The sequence below is a fragment of the Thermobia domestica genome, chromosome 4 (assembly GCF_964235325.1).
Source record: "Thermobia domestica chromosome 4, izTheDome1.hap1.1, whole genome shotgun sequence".
NCBI classification, from domain to species: Eukaryota; Metazoa; Arthropoda; class Insecta; order Zygentoma; family Lepismatidae; genus Thermobia; species Thermobia domestica.
The window spans coordinates 333,021,716-333,039,434 of record NC_137457.1 but is presented as its reverse complement, the minus strand read 5'-3'; the positions used below and the strand labels follow the sequence as shown (position 1 = coordinate 333,039,434).

The 17,719-nt window shown below is 36.4% G+C and overlaps 1 protein-coding gene across 2 annotated transcripts in view; it reads left to right on the top strand.

Moving 5' to 3' along the window:
- Positions 1–252: 252 nt before the first annotated feature.
- The window catches only part of LOC145684468 (uncharacterized), a 29,282-nt gene continuing 11,815 nt past the window's right edge, over positions 253–17,719 (top strand). For both annotated transcript variants that reach the window (XM_081756896.1, XM_081756898.1), the window contains exon 1: positions 253–819. In XM_081756896.1, coding sequence (XP_081613022.1) covers positions 560–819 — 260 coding nt within the window. In that variant the 5' untranslated portion in view covers positions 253–559. The remainder of the gene's footprint in view (positions 820–17,719) is intronic.

Genomic DNA, 17,719 nt, shown 5'->3' with positions numbered 1-17,719 from the left:
CGTATGGTGTAAAGCAGCTTTACTTACCTGAGCTAATCCTTCTCCAACCTTCTCTCTCGATTTTGACGTTTTCCTTTTCTGGTTGTAACTTTTGCTTTTCCACATTGTGACTTACTTTTCTGGACATTTTAGTTTTTATTTTGGAAATCATTCTTATGATGTACCCATAAGATACCTTTACAGTTATTAACTCCATGTTTTAAGTCAGAGAAATGTTTTAATCATTTATATAATATAGTACAAGAAGAAGAAGAAGAAGAAGAAGAAATAAAAAATCACAGATGGTGTATTCTATTATTTTACCTACAGTTAGCAATCTATTTTATTACAATATGTATGGATGGTTGACTGCAAGGATGGTTTCAACTATTTTCTTTCTTCTGTGAACTGTCATGTATATCATTTCACTAAGATTGCCAGAGTTAACAAATATAAATATAGTATAAGTGGATCTCATGGCGGCAGATGAAACATCTGGGAAATTGGATGTGTAAACAAGCACATTGATAATGGAAGGGATCAGGAAGATTTACTCAAAGGAAAAGGGTGGACATATCCAATGATGGCAGACAACAAAGAATTAATATCACGTACAGATAGAGTAGAGCAAACCATGGCGGGTGAAGCTATGAGTTGTTCTTCCGATGTGGAATTAAACGTGTACTATATTGGGAAATCAGAACCTGCCGTTGAAGATGATTCTTCAAATGAAAGTGATTTCGAAACCCTTACAATTACAGTGGCTCAAGAGACTTGCTCGTTCTCTTCCACTGACTACGAACATGTAACAAAAAATTTTAATTCACTTGCCCCAGGAAGGTAACATTTAATTTTCCATAATATTTTTTTTTTTCATATTTGTAATACGGGGTAATTTCCGAAGATATATTTCTTACGTTTTAAGGTTAGATTAAAGCTTTTTTTTTTTTTTTTTTTTTTTTAGCAGCGCATGCACTAAATGAGGAAGTTCATTTCTGCTTGCAGATTGACTTTAGGAGGGCTCTATATAAATACAGTGTAGATGTATGTCATGAAAATTACAGTACATAAAACACGAACTAGGTAGCCGGGAAAAAAGGACGAATCCTATCGAACCCAGTGCGAATAGTAGCAGAGAAGGGTGGCCCTAGTGATGGACAGTGGGTTTTTCCCTAGCATATAAATTCCCGGGAAGGAATTTATTACCATTTCTTTATTAATTCTTCCAAATTATAAGAACCATATGACTAATAACATTACTTTCATTTATTATGATTTACTTCTAGGCTTTAAATAATTTGGAGGTTAAAAAAACTGTAGACTGTACTTTAGTAATCATATGATTAATTAGTTCCATTTCCACTAAAAAGTAGCAAAGTACTAATTTACAAATGACGAAAAGGAAATAGTTTGTAAAGTAATGTAGAAATTAGGTAGAAATAGAGGTGCAGTACAATTAATACACCCCAAACCATCGTTAGTAATAAACGTCGGTCTGTCTTCTGTCTCTGACTCGAATTACTGAAGAGGTTCTCGGAGTTCTCTTGCATGTGAATTAACGCATGAAGTTGAAAAATAGGTAGAAAGAAAGGTTTTGTGTTGCAATGTTACGTGAAAAATTATAAAAATAAGTCAGTATCTTGCAAATATTGTGAACATAAATATGTATGCGCAAATGTTGATAAATTGGTGAGATATGTATCTCCTGGCAGTTACCCAATCTAATTTGTTTATAACATTTAAAAATTTAATATGTTTATCATATCAGTAGTAGAGTAAAATTTAGAAAATTCAGTTACTTATAAATTTAAACTGTTTAGCGGTGTTTAAAAATGTGGATTTACTATACCATTTTTTCCACATATTTACTTTCGTAAAACATATTCTAAGTGAATACACATTTATGCGTACTCTAAATATAATAAAATGTTAATAATGTAACGTAGTACCGTTCAGAATATACATTTTAAACAATCCTCTGGAGACAACTGTAATAATATACTGGGATAATCAAAAAAGAATTTAACTTTGAAATCATAATATAGTAATAGAATGCAACTTTTTTTGTAATACTTAAATTCCCATTTTGCGAATATTCCCGAAAAATATCACAAGGGAATTTACCCATCACAAGGTGGCCCGAGCGGTAGTGAGGTGGTGCGTCCGTAGGGAGAAAGCGCGTATGCAACAAGGGTATACGCATAAGCGAGGATAGCAGAAGAGCACAGTTAGACACGATTGTTTCACTGTCACTCAAAATTAGTTTCGGTATGCTGTGTACTGACTGTAATTACTTAAATTCACTCTCTCATTCTTTCATGAGAAATGTTTCACATCCTATTTTACCTGTAAATTTTTTCTTGGTCGAACCGTCTGCTCGAGTGAACCCTATCTTCGGTAATTTTACAGGTAAAATGCAATACTTCACTAAAAACAGCAAGTTACGAGCGATATCTGTAAACTAAAATCGTAATCTAAACATAGGAAATGACACGGCGTATATAGATAATTTAAAATACGAGTGATCGATATGACCTGTATCATGTAGTTTGATAAATAGTGTTCATAATTCGCCCACTCGTGTAGGTATTTACAATAAGAGTGCAGTATAATAGTGGTTTATATATATAGTCCTCTTAAAAAAAATAGGTAGCGCTCAAGAAATAGAGGTAAATTTTAAAATAATTGCCTCAGTCTTTCTTCTTCCGCATCGAAAACAGTTTTTGTTTATTTTTTGCGATAGTGTTATTCATCGTCAAGAGATGGCGTCGCAGTTAATATCAGCACGTGACTCAGTATTGTTCGATCACGTAAATGATTAATAGTGTGAGAAAGCATTGTGTGTGATGGACTTCCTATTGCTTCTGTTTGCTTAAGTTCTGTTTGCTGAAGTGCTTAAGTTGAACTCTTGTTGCGTCACCTCGTATTGTGACTTAATTTTGTATTAATTGTGATGTTAAGTTTTCAAAAATTTTTACTGTCTATAGCGAGGAGTTGATATGATTTTAAAATCCATTTCAGCAGCGAAGCTAAATGACAACGTGACCTACTGATTAACATGAAATCCGAACTATATGAACTCCATTCGGGAATCGAATCCGAGTGTCCCACAGCAAATGCACGTACGATAAACGTTTAGCCCCGAAGGGGCTCCTATAGTGAAAAGTTGCTTTAGAGTGACATGATTTCATTAAATTCAAAACTCGTTACCGTAAATGTGAGGCAAGTTTGAACTCGAAAAAAAGAGGCTTGTATACTTTCCGGTATAATTGGTTGGTTAATGTGATAAAGTCTTTTCAGTGTGAGTCTGCCTTTCGTAAAGTATATATACAGAACTGCATCGAGGATTTTCTGACAGCCGGTGTGAGCACTAATAGTTATCAAATAAAAAATAACACTGAAATTCTTGAAAGTGCATGTGATAATTCTTTACACATGACCACGCTGATGCATAGCACGGTTGGAAGTTTTGTAATGAGGGTCGCAAGTGGAATTTGGAAAAAAGAAAATGTTCTCTTTTCTTGGCTTCTGTTTGATTCCGAACTTGAGAAATGTTTAATTGATTTTTTTGGTGAATCTTTTTCCTTCAACGTTCAGAAACTCGACGTAAACTTTTTGTTGTTAAACCATACTTTCTTATAGGGCCCGAACGGAAACAATGTAGTAGAAAGTTTCAAATAGTGTTGCTATTTTCACTGCTAGCTTTTCATTTTAGAAAGTGTATATTTACTACGAAGTGCATTGCACTCCGCCCTAAATACGATCATATATATTTATTTATATTCGAACACCGTGTGCGTGGGTTTCCTTGGGGATCTACCGTTTCCTCCCACTTTCTTCATTCCACTATTTCATTCATTACTCATCATCACCGTCTCCTTTATCCTAACCGGCATAAACGTTGGACCTTAGACTCATAGATTTCACTTAATTTTTTATTCATATTCGAGAACTAAAATTCTCTCTTACTCGAGATTTACTTTTGCAGCATATTTTTTATTTTATTTTTCTGTGCGTTGTCTTGAAGGAAGTCACGGCACGTTTCTACTTTGGGTAGAACACCTACTGCAACCTAACCTAACGTAATCTAACCTAATCTATACTATCCTAGTTCAAGCTAACCTAAACTAACCTCACCTAATCCAATCTAATCTAACGTAACCTAAACTAACCTAACTTACCATAATATACTTTAAATTTAGCAGATATACTTCTACGGAAACTGGTTTCAGTCATAGTTCCAGTCGAAATATAATCTTACCACGATCGCAAAATTTCCTCAACATGAATGTCTTTTTTGTCAAGAACAGTTGTTGACTCGAGTGATTCTTGCAGGAGTATTTGTAATGGCTGTTGAAGATTATAGGAGCTGTAGTGGTCCTAAAATTGTATACGAGCTGAAGTTTGGTAAGATAAAATTAGTTTTGAGTTTAATGGGCTTGTCCCCATTAAATGTGGAGTTTTTTTAAAAGATAAATTGTTAATTGAGTTGCAGATAGAATGTACTTTGCAATCTTCATGTCCGAGGTCAAAGGTTACAATACGCCTCCATTGGGAAGAATATCTAGAGCATTGTGTTAAAGTAGATGAGTGCCTCGTAAACTGTAGCTCTTAGTAAACATTATAATACAAGCTTCAGTTCCTTTTCACATGTGTATTGAAAAGAATGTCTTGTTTATATTTTTGTGGCTTTTGTTTTTAATCTTTTTTTTAAAAAACTTTTCTAGTTATAAATGTTTTGTTATTGGGAATGTTTTTATTTTAATAATGAAGATGCCTTGATCTGGAAGATTGTTCTATAGCGATATGATGTGGCCCAATGGTTACAGTACGGGACTTTATGTACTTCACCCGAAATAGAATCCGAATATTTCTGAAATTAAAATATGAAATGTCTTACACTCGAACAAAAAATATGGCTGTTAGTGGTTTCATATAAAATTTGTTTTGAACGGGGATCAAGAACTTTTCCGGAAGATTCCCAAGAACATTAGCGGAACACAAGCTAAGACGGAATTCGGAATAAAAATAAAAATAATCTCCGTCATACACCAAAAATTAAAGGAAAAGTAGTCATAAACCTTATGGATATAATGCTTTGTGTGTTTATAATATGTGTCTTTTCGGTATACCAATTCACAGCTTAGATTTGAGGTACTTTAATGTAATTTTGTCGAACACATGACAGTTTGGATGATTCTGTGCTGCAGATTTAACGTTTTGGATCGTATTCTTAGTAACGTATCTTTTTAAAACAATATTTCACGAATTTCTCATTTTAAGAAGAAGTTTGGTGTGTAAAGTCATTATTTAAAAAAAATGACATATTCCAATGATTTACACTGTGAAATAAAGTAGCGGGGAGATAAGGTATTTTGAGTGAGTTGGAGAGGATAAAATGTGTAAAATACCACAATTAAGCGTTATTAGAATCGAATCTTTTTCTCTCGGTCTTCCTGAGACGAGTAGTGTCGAGTTGACAAGTAGTAGTCCATCCTTCATCTCCCGGCAGTAGAAGATGAAAGGCAATGAAAAATAAATTGATCAAAATGGCTGAGATTGTTGTCGAGTTCACAATTTTTTGGGTCAGTAAGCTGATTGGCGACATTCCCAATGACAAATGATTCCAATTTGAGTTAGGAGCGTGCGAATCGTATTGCCAAAATTTGACTGAGTTAACGGGCCAGCTCCTGAATATTTAGTTATGTATTTTTTTTATTTTATGTATTTATTTAATTGACAAGTACATGTCAGTTGCACTGGAAATGACAGGCGGAACAGAGAAACAGACAGAGAAAGAGGGAAGGATTTAACGAAAAAAATGTGAGGACAAGAATTTTTTTATAAAAGCAGGGAAATTTGAAGAAATATAAAAGGAAGGTGAAATTTGTGGAACTTCAAAGGAAACAAAGGCGTATTACGATGACAGTAGTAAATAAGAATAGGAAGGTAGTTTACGAGAGAAATAAAGTCTTAAGAAGAGGTGAAGAATATGTTGAGTACTTATGTGAGGGTAGGTATAGATTGTGTGGTCTACATATTGAAGCACAAAACGAAGCATCCCATGATGACAAAAGGTTTCCTACTCTTCGGAATGAGATTGAAAAAATATTTACTTATTTCAGAAAACAATCAAATGGCTGATTGAATGGAATGGTAACCGGAACAGATAATATACCAATCGAATTCATTAAGAAAAAGGGATCAAGGCCAGGAAAGAATTGCTCCAACCCTCGTATGAAATATGTGAAACTAGACAGTAGTCGAAACACTTCATGAGGGCTAAGAAATCGAACCCAGTTAGATGTGAAGATTATTGAACTATTAGTCTTAAATCGCACGCAACAAAAATTTTGCTTCGAATATTCAACAGAAGGTTCTATGAAAGAACAATTGAAATAGTTAAGGAGGAACAGTTCTGGTTCCTGAGAGGTGAAAATGCAATATATGTACTTGGACCCTAAAGTGTGGTAGGTAAAATGTTTACAGATATAGGGAAAGTAGTGTATGTTTTACTTATTAGAACCTCTTGAAGTAGGAATAGTTCTGACTTCTAAAGGTGGTTGGGTTGAAATAGAAAGATTGGACACTCATAAGAAACATCCGTATGAACCATCAATTAAGTGTTAGAACAAGGAATGAAATGCCATACTAGAATGGAATTGTAAGAAAAGTACATTTCCATTGAAAAATGGCCGCCGTAACAAATTCAATCTTAAAGTTGTGATCAATAAGGAAAATACCTTATAGGCATGGGCTATGTAAATAGATGCATTTTGTGGTATTAAAGAACATACTGAAAGCTTCTCAAAAGCGCAAGTGTGCCATGGCCGCCATATTGAAATCTGTACGTCGTAATATTAAATAATTAGAAGCTGTTATTAATTCTTTATATCTATCGATCTAGCTATAATGAATAAAATAAAGAAACCCCCTTGTCCTACCTCGGGCATATTGCAATATGACAGCCATATTATTTGCTTAGATCCTCAAGGGTACTGATACATTTTTCTTCTCATCAGCATCAGTGAAAATTAAATTTTACAGAAATATGTTATACATATATACCAGTTTCAACAATCTTTGCAGTTTTTTTTTTTTGCAATTAGTATTTGAAACTATATACATTACAAAATTTTCATTAGAAATAAAATAAATGAAAATCGAAAGGTGATTCTACGAATAAAACAATTGCAATCAAATTATGTCAATTAACAATTTTTGGTCAATCTTGTTTTCGTCATCAGAAAATAGATCATTGTATTAGCCTTATTCATACAGGAAAATCCTTGGCAGTTTTGACATAGCAGAACATAACAAACCCGAGTTTTTACAATAACATTTATTACAGATGTAGATCGACATAAAATAAGCCTCATCAACTGTGGAGGTGCTGGACTCCTTGTTATCGGCACTGGAGGCAAGGCATTTCCCAACTTTACCCACCCACAGTCGGTTGCGTTCAATTTATTGTCTTTCCATACCTGGACCTGAAGATACTCACGATAAGAATGTTGGGCAGCTGCGTCACTTGTAGGAGGTAGTGATTAAAGGTCAAACGTCATGTTGAAAGGTTGTTTGGATATCGTTATTACACCTGTAGTACCGTAGATCGTCCAATGTTTGTTGTTGTCCACCAACATACAAGTGTAGTAAAAATTTTCTCCTGCTTTGAATATTTAGCTCGTGTTGCCAAAAGGTTAATAAATACTATTATATTCTCCTGCTATTTTTCTGTATGAGGTGTAATGCCTTTTTTTTAACCCTATTTATATAACGCCGAAGTTGTGTCACATCCCGTAGCTGCGTGAAAGAAAAGAAATGCCTTACATGTTTCCTCCAACAGTGATTTCTGGCGCTGAATAGAGAATAGCTTCGGTTTCTGTTGACTGGATGCTGGGCAAAAAACCAGATCATATCACTTTCACTTGACTAAGATGTTAAAAGGACAATTAAATCTGTATCACGACTGACAACCACTACCGATTATATTGTGCTTACCATCTTTATAGTAGTGAGCTCCCTCGTGGCTAAGGAGCGTACGCGCCTTTGGCGTGGGAGACCCGTGTTCGATTCCCGGCTGGAGCTCATGTGGTTCGGATTTCACGTTAATCAGTAGATCCACGTCTCATATAGCTTCGCTGCTGAAAGGGACGCTAAACTAAAATCAACTCAACTCTTTATAGTAGTTGATACAATGAGTGTATCAGCATCTGCATAAGCAATGCGAACATCTGTGTTGTATGACTTGCTGCGACTAGCTAGAAGTTCGATTAATGATGCTTTGTTCTTGTTATTTGCTAGGAAATCTTCCTGTGATGATGTAGTTACTGCATTTAGATGAGGTTGTATTGCTGGTGAGAATCGTTGAGTTGCTCGCCTTTGCTGCCCCCAGCATTTAATTGTAGGTATGCCTGGATAACCGTTGAACACAACGATGCAATTACTGCTAAAGTGGGTTAACAGATATGAAACGTAGCAGTCAACAAACTGGTCATATGCAGCTGGTCGAGGCTCAGAGTCAAAGCTTGCAGTAAAGAAGATTTAACCCCTGTTAGCAGAAATGCTTCATAAAAAAGGAGATGGAGACTTGGGTGCTAGTTCATAAGAAAATATTCCTTCAAATTTTAATGGTCTTTCACGACGTACATAATGCGATGCAATAGTTTCTGAATGTTGATTACGGTGCTTGTATCTCCGACTTCGACAGCAGATGTGACTGATGCAAGAGTCTTCACTTTAAATTTTCTCTGTATTTTCACAGTGAAGATTACTCCTTTCTATTGCATGCATGGATTTCTCTCCATCCTTGCGTACACTGTCGCAGTTTACTGTTGAGTCTGCATTAATTCTGGTAGAAAGGCTTACGATATCATCAATGACCTGTCGGAATGCATAGTACTCCATTAACCATGCACACATTGTCTCTACATCACGTGAATCGCTAATTTACCTGCCAGGAGTCTCATTGTGGTCGTAACTTGTACTTGATGTCACGCCTTGAAAGATTCCAAAGATTTGGCGATATCTTGCAAGTGAGAGACGAAGTCATGGCAATAGTGTCTGTTCTGTAATACCTATTCCATGCGTAAACCCACCAATTGATTTCATGAGTCCCATGAATGAGTGCTTAATTACCACGTCTGACTACGTTGAATTGAAGTTCGTTGTATTGTAAAGTATCCCTCATGCGCAAAATGGTCATAATCTTCTTCACTCATTCGAGACGGTAGTTTCATCTTTTGGAGATATATGAGCGCTTTTAGCATATAGATGATGAAAGGAAGCATTCACATAACCGTATTCAAGTGCAACTGAAAGTCTCCAGTTCTTTCTGCTCTAATAACTAGGTATACTCAACCATCAGGATCACCTTTCGGATATATTGTTTTAATAGTTCGGCTGTTCGACTAGATTTAGTAGCTTCACTGCATACTCTTTGCAATTCTTCAACCAAAGGCGTTTCCAATTCCGACAACAAAATATCGGTTGGTGTCATCCCATTCCTTATTAACATGTCGCTGTGCTCAAGTACTTCAAGTAATACTTCCCCGTTTAGTGTTGGGTATGTTTCAACTAAACATTTAAATAAGCTAACGACTGTTAACAAATGAGCTCTCACGCATAGGGAGAATGCATGGTTCGATATCAGTTGTAGAATGGTTCCTCTTGCATTTACACATTCCCATAGTTCTTCAATTCCACTTTTATTCATGACGGTTCCTATACTCCACAAGAAACTCATCAGTAGGTGGAATCCTCCGAGCCTGACAATGACGGCAGACAATGGACTGTCGACAGATGATGCTTATACTATTTTACGTGCTTTAATAAACAGTGGCTAGTCACATGTCACAATACAAAATTGATTTTTGCGCTGGGAGTCAGATGCTGCGTGTGTACAGCAGTACTGAGTACAGCAATGTCGGGTTGGCAGAATCCAAGTGGATGAAAGGCAAGGGTGTAACTTTTGATGTCTGATATTCTGTGGATTCTTGTGTGGCTTCAAGCATGTATCTATTCCAGAAAGGCATTGTCGTATTTGAAAACAGGTATCCAGAGCAAATGTACGTGAAGTGCATTTCTGATTACATCTTTCTCGGTGGTTTCCACATTAAAGGACTTCACCTGCACGTTTTCCAGACAGACATGCAATGGTTTCTTATACTGAATTATTTGTATGCTATTCGCTGATGGAGCCAGTTTGTTGTTGGTTTTTACGCGAAGATGAGATGGGGAGGAGCTCACTGTATTATCAGGTGTTACGCACATGATAGGCCCAAGTATGTGTACCGTTGCATGGCTATCTAATGTTTTAGTATTTACGTCAGCGTTGTCAAAAACGTGCTGCGAGAAGCCATTTCTTCGCAACTGGCCAGCATGATAAGCAGCAATATTCACGTACGTGACAGTTTCGTTGTAGGGGACACACAAAGACATGGAATGGAAGGATGTAAATCAGGTAACGTGATCCAAACTTAGAGTGAAAGTGAACAGAGGGAACTAAGTGCAAAGGTGATAGAAGGATCTCGGTCGAAAGATGAGATTATAGTATTCCTTAAGGATGTAACCTCCTTCGATTTATCCGTCTGCTGTTTACTGCTATTTTTTGTATGACTATATACAGAAACCGTTGCAAAGTATCTGGTACTACATCATTACCAGCTTTCATATTATCCAACGATAAATGGTATGACAGGTCATAAATCTTTGATCGAATATTCTGAAGCACTATCTCGGCCGGCATTTGGACGACTCTATATCTCTTGTTCTCAAACTTTTTCTTTCTCACAGTGTGCCATTGCTCATGTAATATATGAAGTTCCAAGGAAACTAATGATTACAGGCATTTATTCACAAAGACTCATGTTTAAATGTTTTTAAACTGATCATAGCTTTAATATAATTTTCATAATAGATGACCATTTACCAATATGGCGGTCATAGCACACTTCCGACTTTTGATCGCTTTAAGTATGCCTTGTGTTTCACTACCACTGAATGCGCCTATTTGCGAAGTCCCATTCTTTAAAGTTCTCTGCTAGTTACAAGTTCATACGAATTTTTCATATTGTGTCGGCCATTTTCCAATATGGCAGCCTTAGCACACCTGTAATTCTTTTCCAACTTTTAATATGGTTTTCAATCTAACAAAATGCGTCTATAGAGTGAGTTCAATGCTTATAAGTATTTACAAACTTATCGCGACTTTAAAACCATTTCTTATCTTCCGGAGGCCATTTTCTAATATTTATTTAATTATTTATTTATAATAGGTCTCAGATAGAGCACTAGACCATTTTACACTGAAACATTTTAACAATTGTGTAACATAACGATAGAATAACAATTTGAAATCAAGATAGTACAGTACAATGGCAACATTACAAAGATACTTTATTTACAGATGATCTGAAGGTCTGCTCATTTGAAAAAACGTCTACAGTTTCTGGTAACTTATTATACGTGCTAACAATTCTGTTTAGAAGGGAACTTTGGACAAAATTAACTCTCACAGCTCGATTGTAAAAGAAATCACTAGATCGTGTTGTTCTAGCGGGTACGCGAAAATTGATCTGAATTAATAACTGTTCACATGATATATGGCCATTTACAATTTTATGCAAAAACATTAGGTCAGAAAGTTTGTTTCTCATTAGGGGAGGTTTGATATTGAGAAATGTTAAAACATCACTTTTCGGAAGTGTTCGAAGGTGAGGTACTTGTTAGGAAACAATGGCTAAAAAAAATGTATTACAGAATTTATTTTTTTTCAGATGAGTAGGGCAGGCCATAGACCAGATAGGAGAACAGTACTCAATACTAGGAGCAACATGTGACTTATAGAACAAGCTTAAAGAACTAGAATTTTTTTTGTTAGTGAAGCGATAAATGAGTCCTATATCGCTCATAGGGGTACAATATATTGTGTTTATATGATCCGCAAGAGTAAGCTTACTAAGAATGATAACACCTAGATCTCTGAAAGAGGTGACAGGATTTATGTTCTGATGACAAATTTTGTAGATGTGGTTTATAGGGTCCTTTTTTTAGTGAAATCGTAAGAGAAAGAATTTTTTCGATGTTTAAATTAAGTTTCCAAGAGTTACACTAGTTGAGAAGAATAGAAGCATCATGCTGAAGAGCAAGAGCATCGTACTCTGATTTAACTTGTTTGTAGAGTTTGCAATCATCAGCAAATAGAAGAATTTTGGTAGAGCTGTTTGTGAACAAAGAAGGCAAATCGTCCATGTATAATAAAAATAGAAATAGAGTAGAAATAAAAATATAAGTGGACCCAGAACACTGCCTTGAGGAACTCCAGAAGTTACGGGAATAAAGTCAGAAAAGTAACCTGAAACTGAAACTCGTTGTTTCCTATTACTGAGATATATTTCTAGAAGACTAAGTAATTTACCATGTATATTGAATCTAGAACTGAGTTTGTATAGAACAAGATGGTGTGGAAGAGAATCGAAAGCCTTAGACAGGTCCAAATACAAAATGTCCAGTTGAGAATTTTCTGAGATGCTCTCCGCAGCATCGGACAGAAGAACTGATAAATTAGTAAGACAATATTTTCCTGGAAAACAGCCGTGTTGTGAGGAGTTTATAAATAGAGCAACAAACTGAAAGAGCCTGTTTTTAATTATCTTTTCACAAACAAGTGAGAGTGGAGATAATAAGGAAATAGGTCGATAGGAGGACACATTTTTATTTTTACCCGACTTATGAACAGGAGTGATATTAGCTCTCTTCCAACTGCTGGGAAAGACACCTTCTGCGAAAAAGCGATTTAGGAAAACTGAAAGAGGCTGAGAAAAAACTGGCAACACTGCGTAGGAAACAAGTATATATATTATCTGGCCGTAAGGCGCGCTGTTGGGGCAATGACAAGGGAAGAGAGAGTACTTCAGTCGGTGTGGTACTGATAGAAGACAAAGACTCAGAACAAACAGGCTGAAGAGAATAGGGGAAGGAAAGAGAGGTGGGAGAAGACGAAGCACAGCTGATAGCAAAATATTCATTAAATACCTTTGCCCTGTCTTCTTCATTGACACAAGCATTTTTGTAGGTCAGTTCTGTTGGTATGCGAGAACTATTTCTTCGATGGCGGCCGTAGCACACCTGCGATTCTCGGGGACTTTTAGTAAGTTTTATCAATTAGGGATGGCCAGAACCGGATCTTGGTGGAACCGGTTTTCGGGTCTGAACGGATCCGGTTCTAGAAGTTCCGGTTCTGGAACCGGTTCTTCGGATCCAGGTCTAGAACCGGTTCTTCAGATCCAGATCTGGAACCGGTTCTTCGGATCCAGATCTGGAACCGGTTCTGAAACAGAACTGGTTCCTCGCGGAACCGGTTCCGCTGGAACCGAAACTTTGTTACCATCCCTACCTAAACGCGAGCTGCTGGCAAGCTGTGAACAGTATGCTAGATGAAATGGTGGAAGCGACAGGCAGGCTCCCAGGCGGCGGCAGCTTGTCTCATTTGGCTAAATAAACTGGGTAACTGGCAAACTCATTGGCTAAACAGGCAAACTGGCCAACTCATTTGGCTAAAGACCCACTGGTGGACCAAAATTTTTTTCTGGGGGCACAAGCTGGTCTGGGCGGGGAAGGCACAAGCGCATGGTCCTCTTTGCATTATTTTTAAAGGTGAACTTTGTGCCTCCTTTACGGGTCTTTGGGGGCTTTCGGATCCAGGTCTGGAACCGGTCCCTAAGATCCGGTTCTGGAACCGGGTTTTCAGATCCAGATCTGGAACCGGTTCCTAAGATCCGGTTCTGGAACCGGGTTTTCAGATCCAGATCTGGAACCGGTTCTTAAGATCTGGTTCTGGAACCGGGTTTTCGGATCCAGATCTGGAACCGGTTCCTAAGATCCGGTTCTGGAACCGGGTTTTCGGATCCAGGTCCAGAACCGGTTCCAGAACCGGTTCTGAAAACCGGATCTCCGAGAACCGGTTCCTCGCGGAACCGGTTCCGCCGGAACCGGAACTTTGTGGCCATCCCTATTATCAATGCAACTTAATACATCTATTTACAATGTTCCATGCTTATAAGGATTTTTTCAACTAATTTTCATATTATGACTGGACTACAGGAGGGAAGAAAATAGAAGAGGTGACCAGTTTTCGATATCTGAGTAGTATTAGTGATGATTGGAAATTAAAACGTAAAATAAAAGCCGAGATAGAAATGGCAAAAGAAGCTTTTAAAAGCAAGAATAGTCTATTTTGTGGGACATTGATTAAAAAGTTGAGAAAAGACTCATAAAATGTTTTGTTGAAGTATTGCGCTACTGGAAGCAGAAATATGTGCATTACGCAAAAATGATAGAAAGAAATGTAAGCCTAGAAATATTAATGCGGAGAAGGAAGAATCAGCTGGCTCGATAGGAAAACGAATTACAGTGTGTTAGAAATGATTTGGAAAAATAACACTTTTAGATGGTATGGAGAAGAGAAGCAGAAGCTGGCTGGAATTTTGGCTAAGAAGAAATCTTATCATGAGCAAGGAGTGTATGGTGGCACGAAAGAGAGAAATTAGACGGAGGAGGCTACAATTGGTGGATAATATCAAAACAGAAAAATCAGAAGAAATGAGGAAATCATTTTATTTCAGTTATAGGATAATGAAACAGGCAATTTCAACATAACCTTCCCATTATGACCAATTAACCCTGCAGTGTCGACAATAACATACAGAACCTTTATACACGTCTGAAATAGGAAAAGGTAGGAAAATTTCGGGCTGTATTTATGGCTATACTTAAATGCTTCTAGATTTTAGATAATAGTAACTCAATTTATTTCAATTACCTTATAAGAATGAATGATTTCAAGTTACAACCTCTGCGGTTTGGAAGCAGAATGGAAGCTACTTAAATATCCCAATTCAAAGCATGATTGAACAGAATGATTCGGGAAAATTTTCAAGATTAATAACTGTAGTTATTTTTACGATTCTGTAGTTTCTAGAAAGTAGTAACTCTAGTGGAGTACTAATACTCTAAAGGAGTATTAATAACTGACTTGAAATCAAAACTTCCCCCATTTAGTGCCAGAGCAAGGAAATGAGAAATTCAATTTGAGAGTGGGTTTGAAATTTAACGAATGGAAAAAATTTCCCGTGGCTTCTACGTAGGGATATTCTTACATAATTGTGGATTTTATACAGTAAATTCATTGTTTGTGTCGTTGAGCTATAGCGTTAACAGGATGTATTGTATCGTCCGCGGCTAAAAGAAAAGATTCCATTAACGAGGTCAGGTGCTAAAAGTATTTGAAATTGATTGAGATTTTTTTTTTACCTCGGACCTTTCAATGTCAGTCTTTCTGCTTAAAGTGTAATTTGAGATCTTGTCATTTTCATTTGACGTGTCCAATAAATTGCCCTGTATATTGATAGAAACCAGTAAACCAAGAATGGCTGTATCCATTTGCAAGGAAAATTTTGAGAGATTCTGCATCTGAGCCTCTGGGAACTATTACAGGAATATGTCATTTGACATCCTGCTATTGCTACTGAATCATTATCATTAGAATATAGAGGCACGTAAGAATGTGCCTACGTGCCACTCGGAGGTAATATTTCAATCGTAGCGTTTCAAGCATATTTCGAAATTGGACGTATTAATTGCGGCTATGCTGCTTCTAACTGCGAATTGTGTATTTTTCAAATTGTGTCATTTCTTTTAGACGAGTAAAGTAAATTGATTTATTATTTTCTAAAACCTAAAGGAATGTCAAACTTCCCTTAGGTAGAAGCCATAAAAAATTCCCCAACTATTCTGTTTGAAATGTTTTGAACCTTAGCCAGGTAGTGTCGATTATTTTCTTTCTAACCGCGTATTGTATAATTTGATGCCAATTACACAGCGTAAGTTTTTTTTGTAGAAGATTGATAGTATAAATGAAGGCTGAGGGGGAGGAGAACATTAAACCGATTATTATCGCTAAGAGGTGAATTACAGAGTATATTACTTTGTGAATACACCCCGTTTTATTTTGGACATCCCGTAAAGTTTCTGGTGCACTTATTCATTCTCTTTGTAGTGCGAGGGGGCGCTTTTAGTATACGACGAGTTGGTAGTGGGTTGATATTTTAAAATAATTGGGAACGATTGATATTAGTGTCGAATCCATAGTTTGGGGGGTCACTGTGATGAATAGTAACGGCCCGAAGCTGATCAAGTCTAAGAGCCTCCATCGACATACGAGGATGATGAAAATTAAAATGTTCAACCTCACTAAGATTACTGTTGAACTAACAGTTTTCGGGATCGCTAATATGAATAGTAACGATCTTTAATCTGTTCAAATAGTGTTGCTCACGAGGCGAGAAATAAGGTTTTCTCATCTAGTCTCGATTATAAAAAACTTAGATGTCGTCTTTTCTTACTTGGATTATTTTGGAAATTTGTTTACAGAAATTATGTCCTGATTTTTTTTTAAATTTCATCTAGAATTTATTAGATTCCCTCATTACAAGAGGTTCACGAAAGGTGTAGTATAACAAAACTTTAAACTATCTATTTTTGTGGTACTAGTAAGGTCAGGGGGAATTCCGGGCTATTCAACTCACGATTTTTTTAAAATTCCTTCATTCTCTTTTTTCTCAAAATAATACTGATACCTTGTTTAAAGAAAATACTCAAATATAGCTATGTCAAGTATGTCTCAACAATGTAGCCAGTGCGCTCTTCAGAAAAAATGAGCATATCTTTAAAATGTCATTGTTGCCTTTATGGGTAGAATTAGTGGAAGGTGAATGACACCTCAAGCCTTTTGAATAGTTGTGAATAAAACATTTTTATTTAAATAACAATATAGACTATAAAGACCCATATATTCATATAAATACTGGCAATCCTGTATGCAGCCGATAACAAGAAGAGAAGTATGAGGCAAGTAACATTTACAGGTTTTTCTACTCTGAGGTAACAGCATATCGAAAAGCAAATTTAAAATATAGTTTATTTTGCAGTATGAGTAAAGTAAGAATGACTCTTAGAATACCAATACGAAATGACAAGCTTATCTTTTATTAGTTAATTTTCTTGCGATAGTGGAAGTTAGGTAACATTAACTCATTTGTTGCCACGTCGTTCGACGGCAGAATAGAATGCATTGACCATCGATCTAATCCTTAGTGGTTTGCGTCAACGCAACGCTTCCGAGGTACTTTTTGTCATTGCGTACCACCTTCGTAAAATTGCGTACACAGTACCGCAACAAGACGCAAAAATCAAAAGATAATTAGAATCGCTATGCTGATTCTTGCAAACTATTTCGTAACTTTTGGGTTGCATTTACGCAAACCTTTACGAAATGTGCCCAATCATTATTAATTTTTGTGACTTTCTCATTACTGTTATTCTTCTTCGAGGCATTTCTCTTCTGTCAAGATCCTATAAAATTCTTTCAAATATTCTATTAGCAAGACTGTCCCCATATGCAGATGAAATTATTGGAGATTATCAGTGCGGATTCAGAAGAAATCGATCAACTATCGACCGAGTATTTACCATTCGCCAAATACTCGAAAAAAAAGTGGGAATACAATACCCCGATACATCAACTTTTTATTGGTTTTAGAAAGGCGTACGACTCGGTTAGGAGAGAAACATTATACAACGTTCTTACAGAACTTGGAATACCAAAGAAAGCTAATTAGATTAATTAAGATATGTTTAAATGAATCCTAAAGTAAAGTCCGGGTAGGAAAATTTTTGTCCA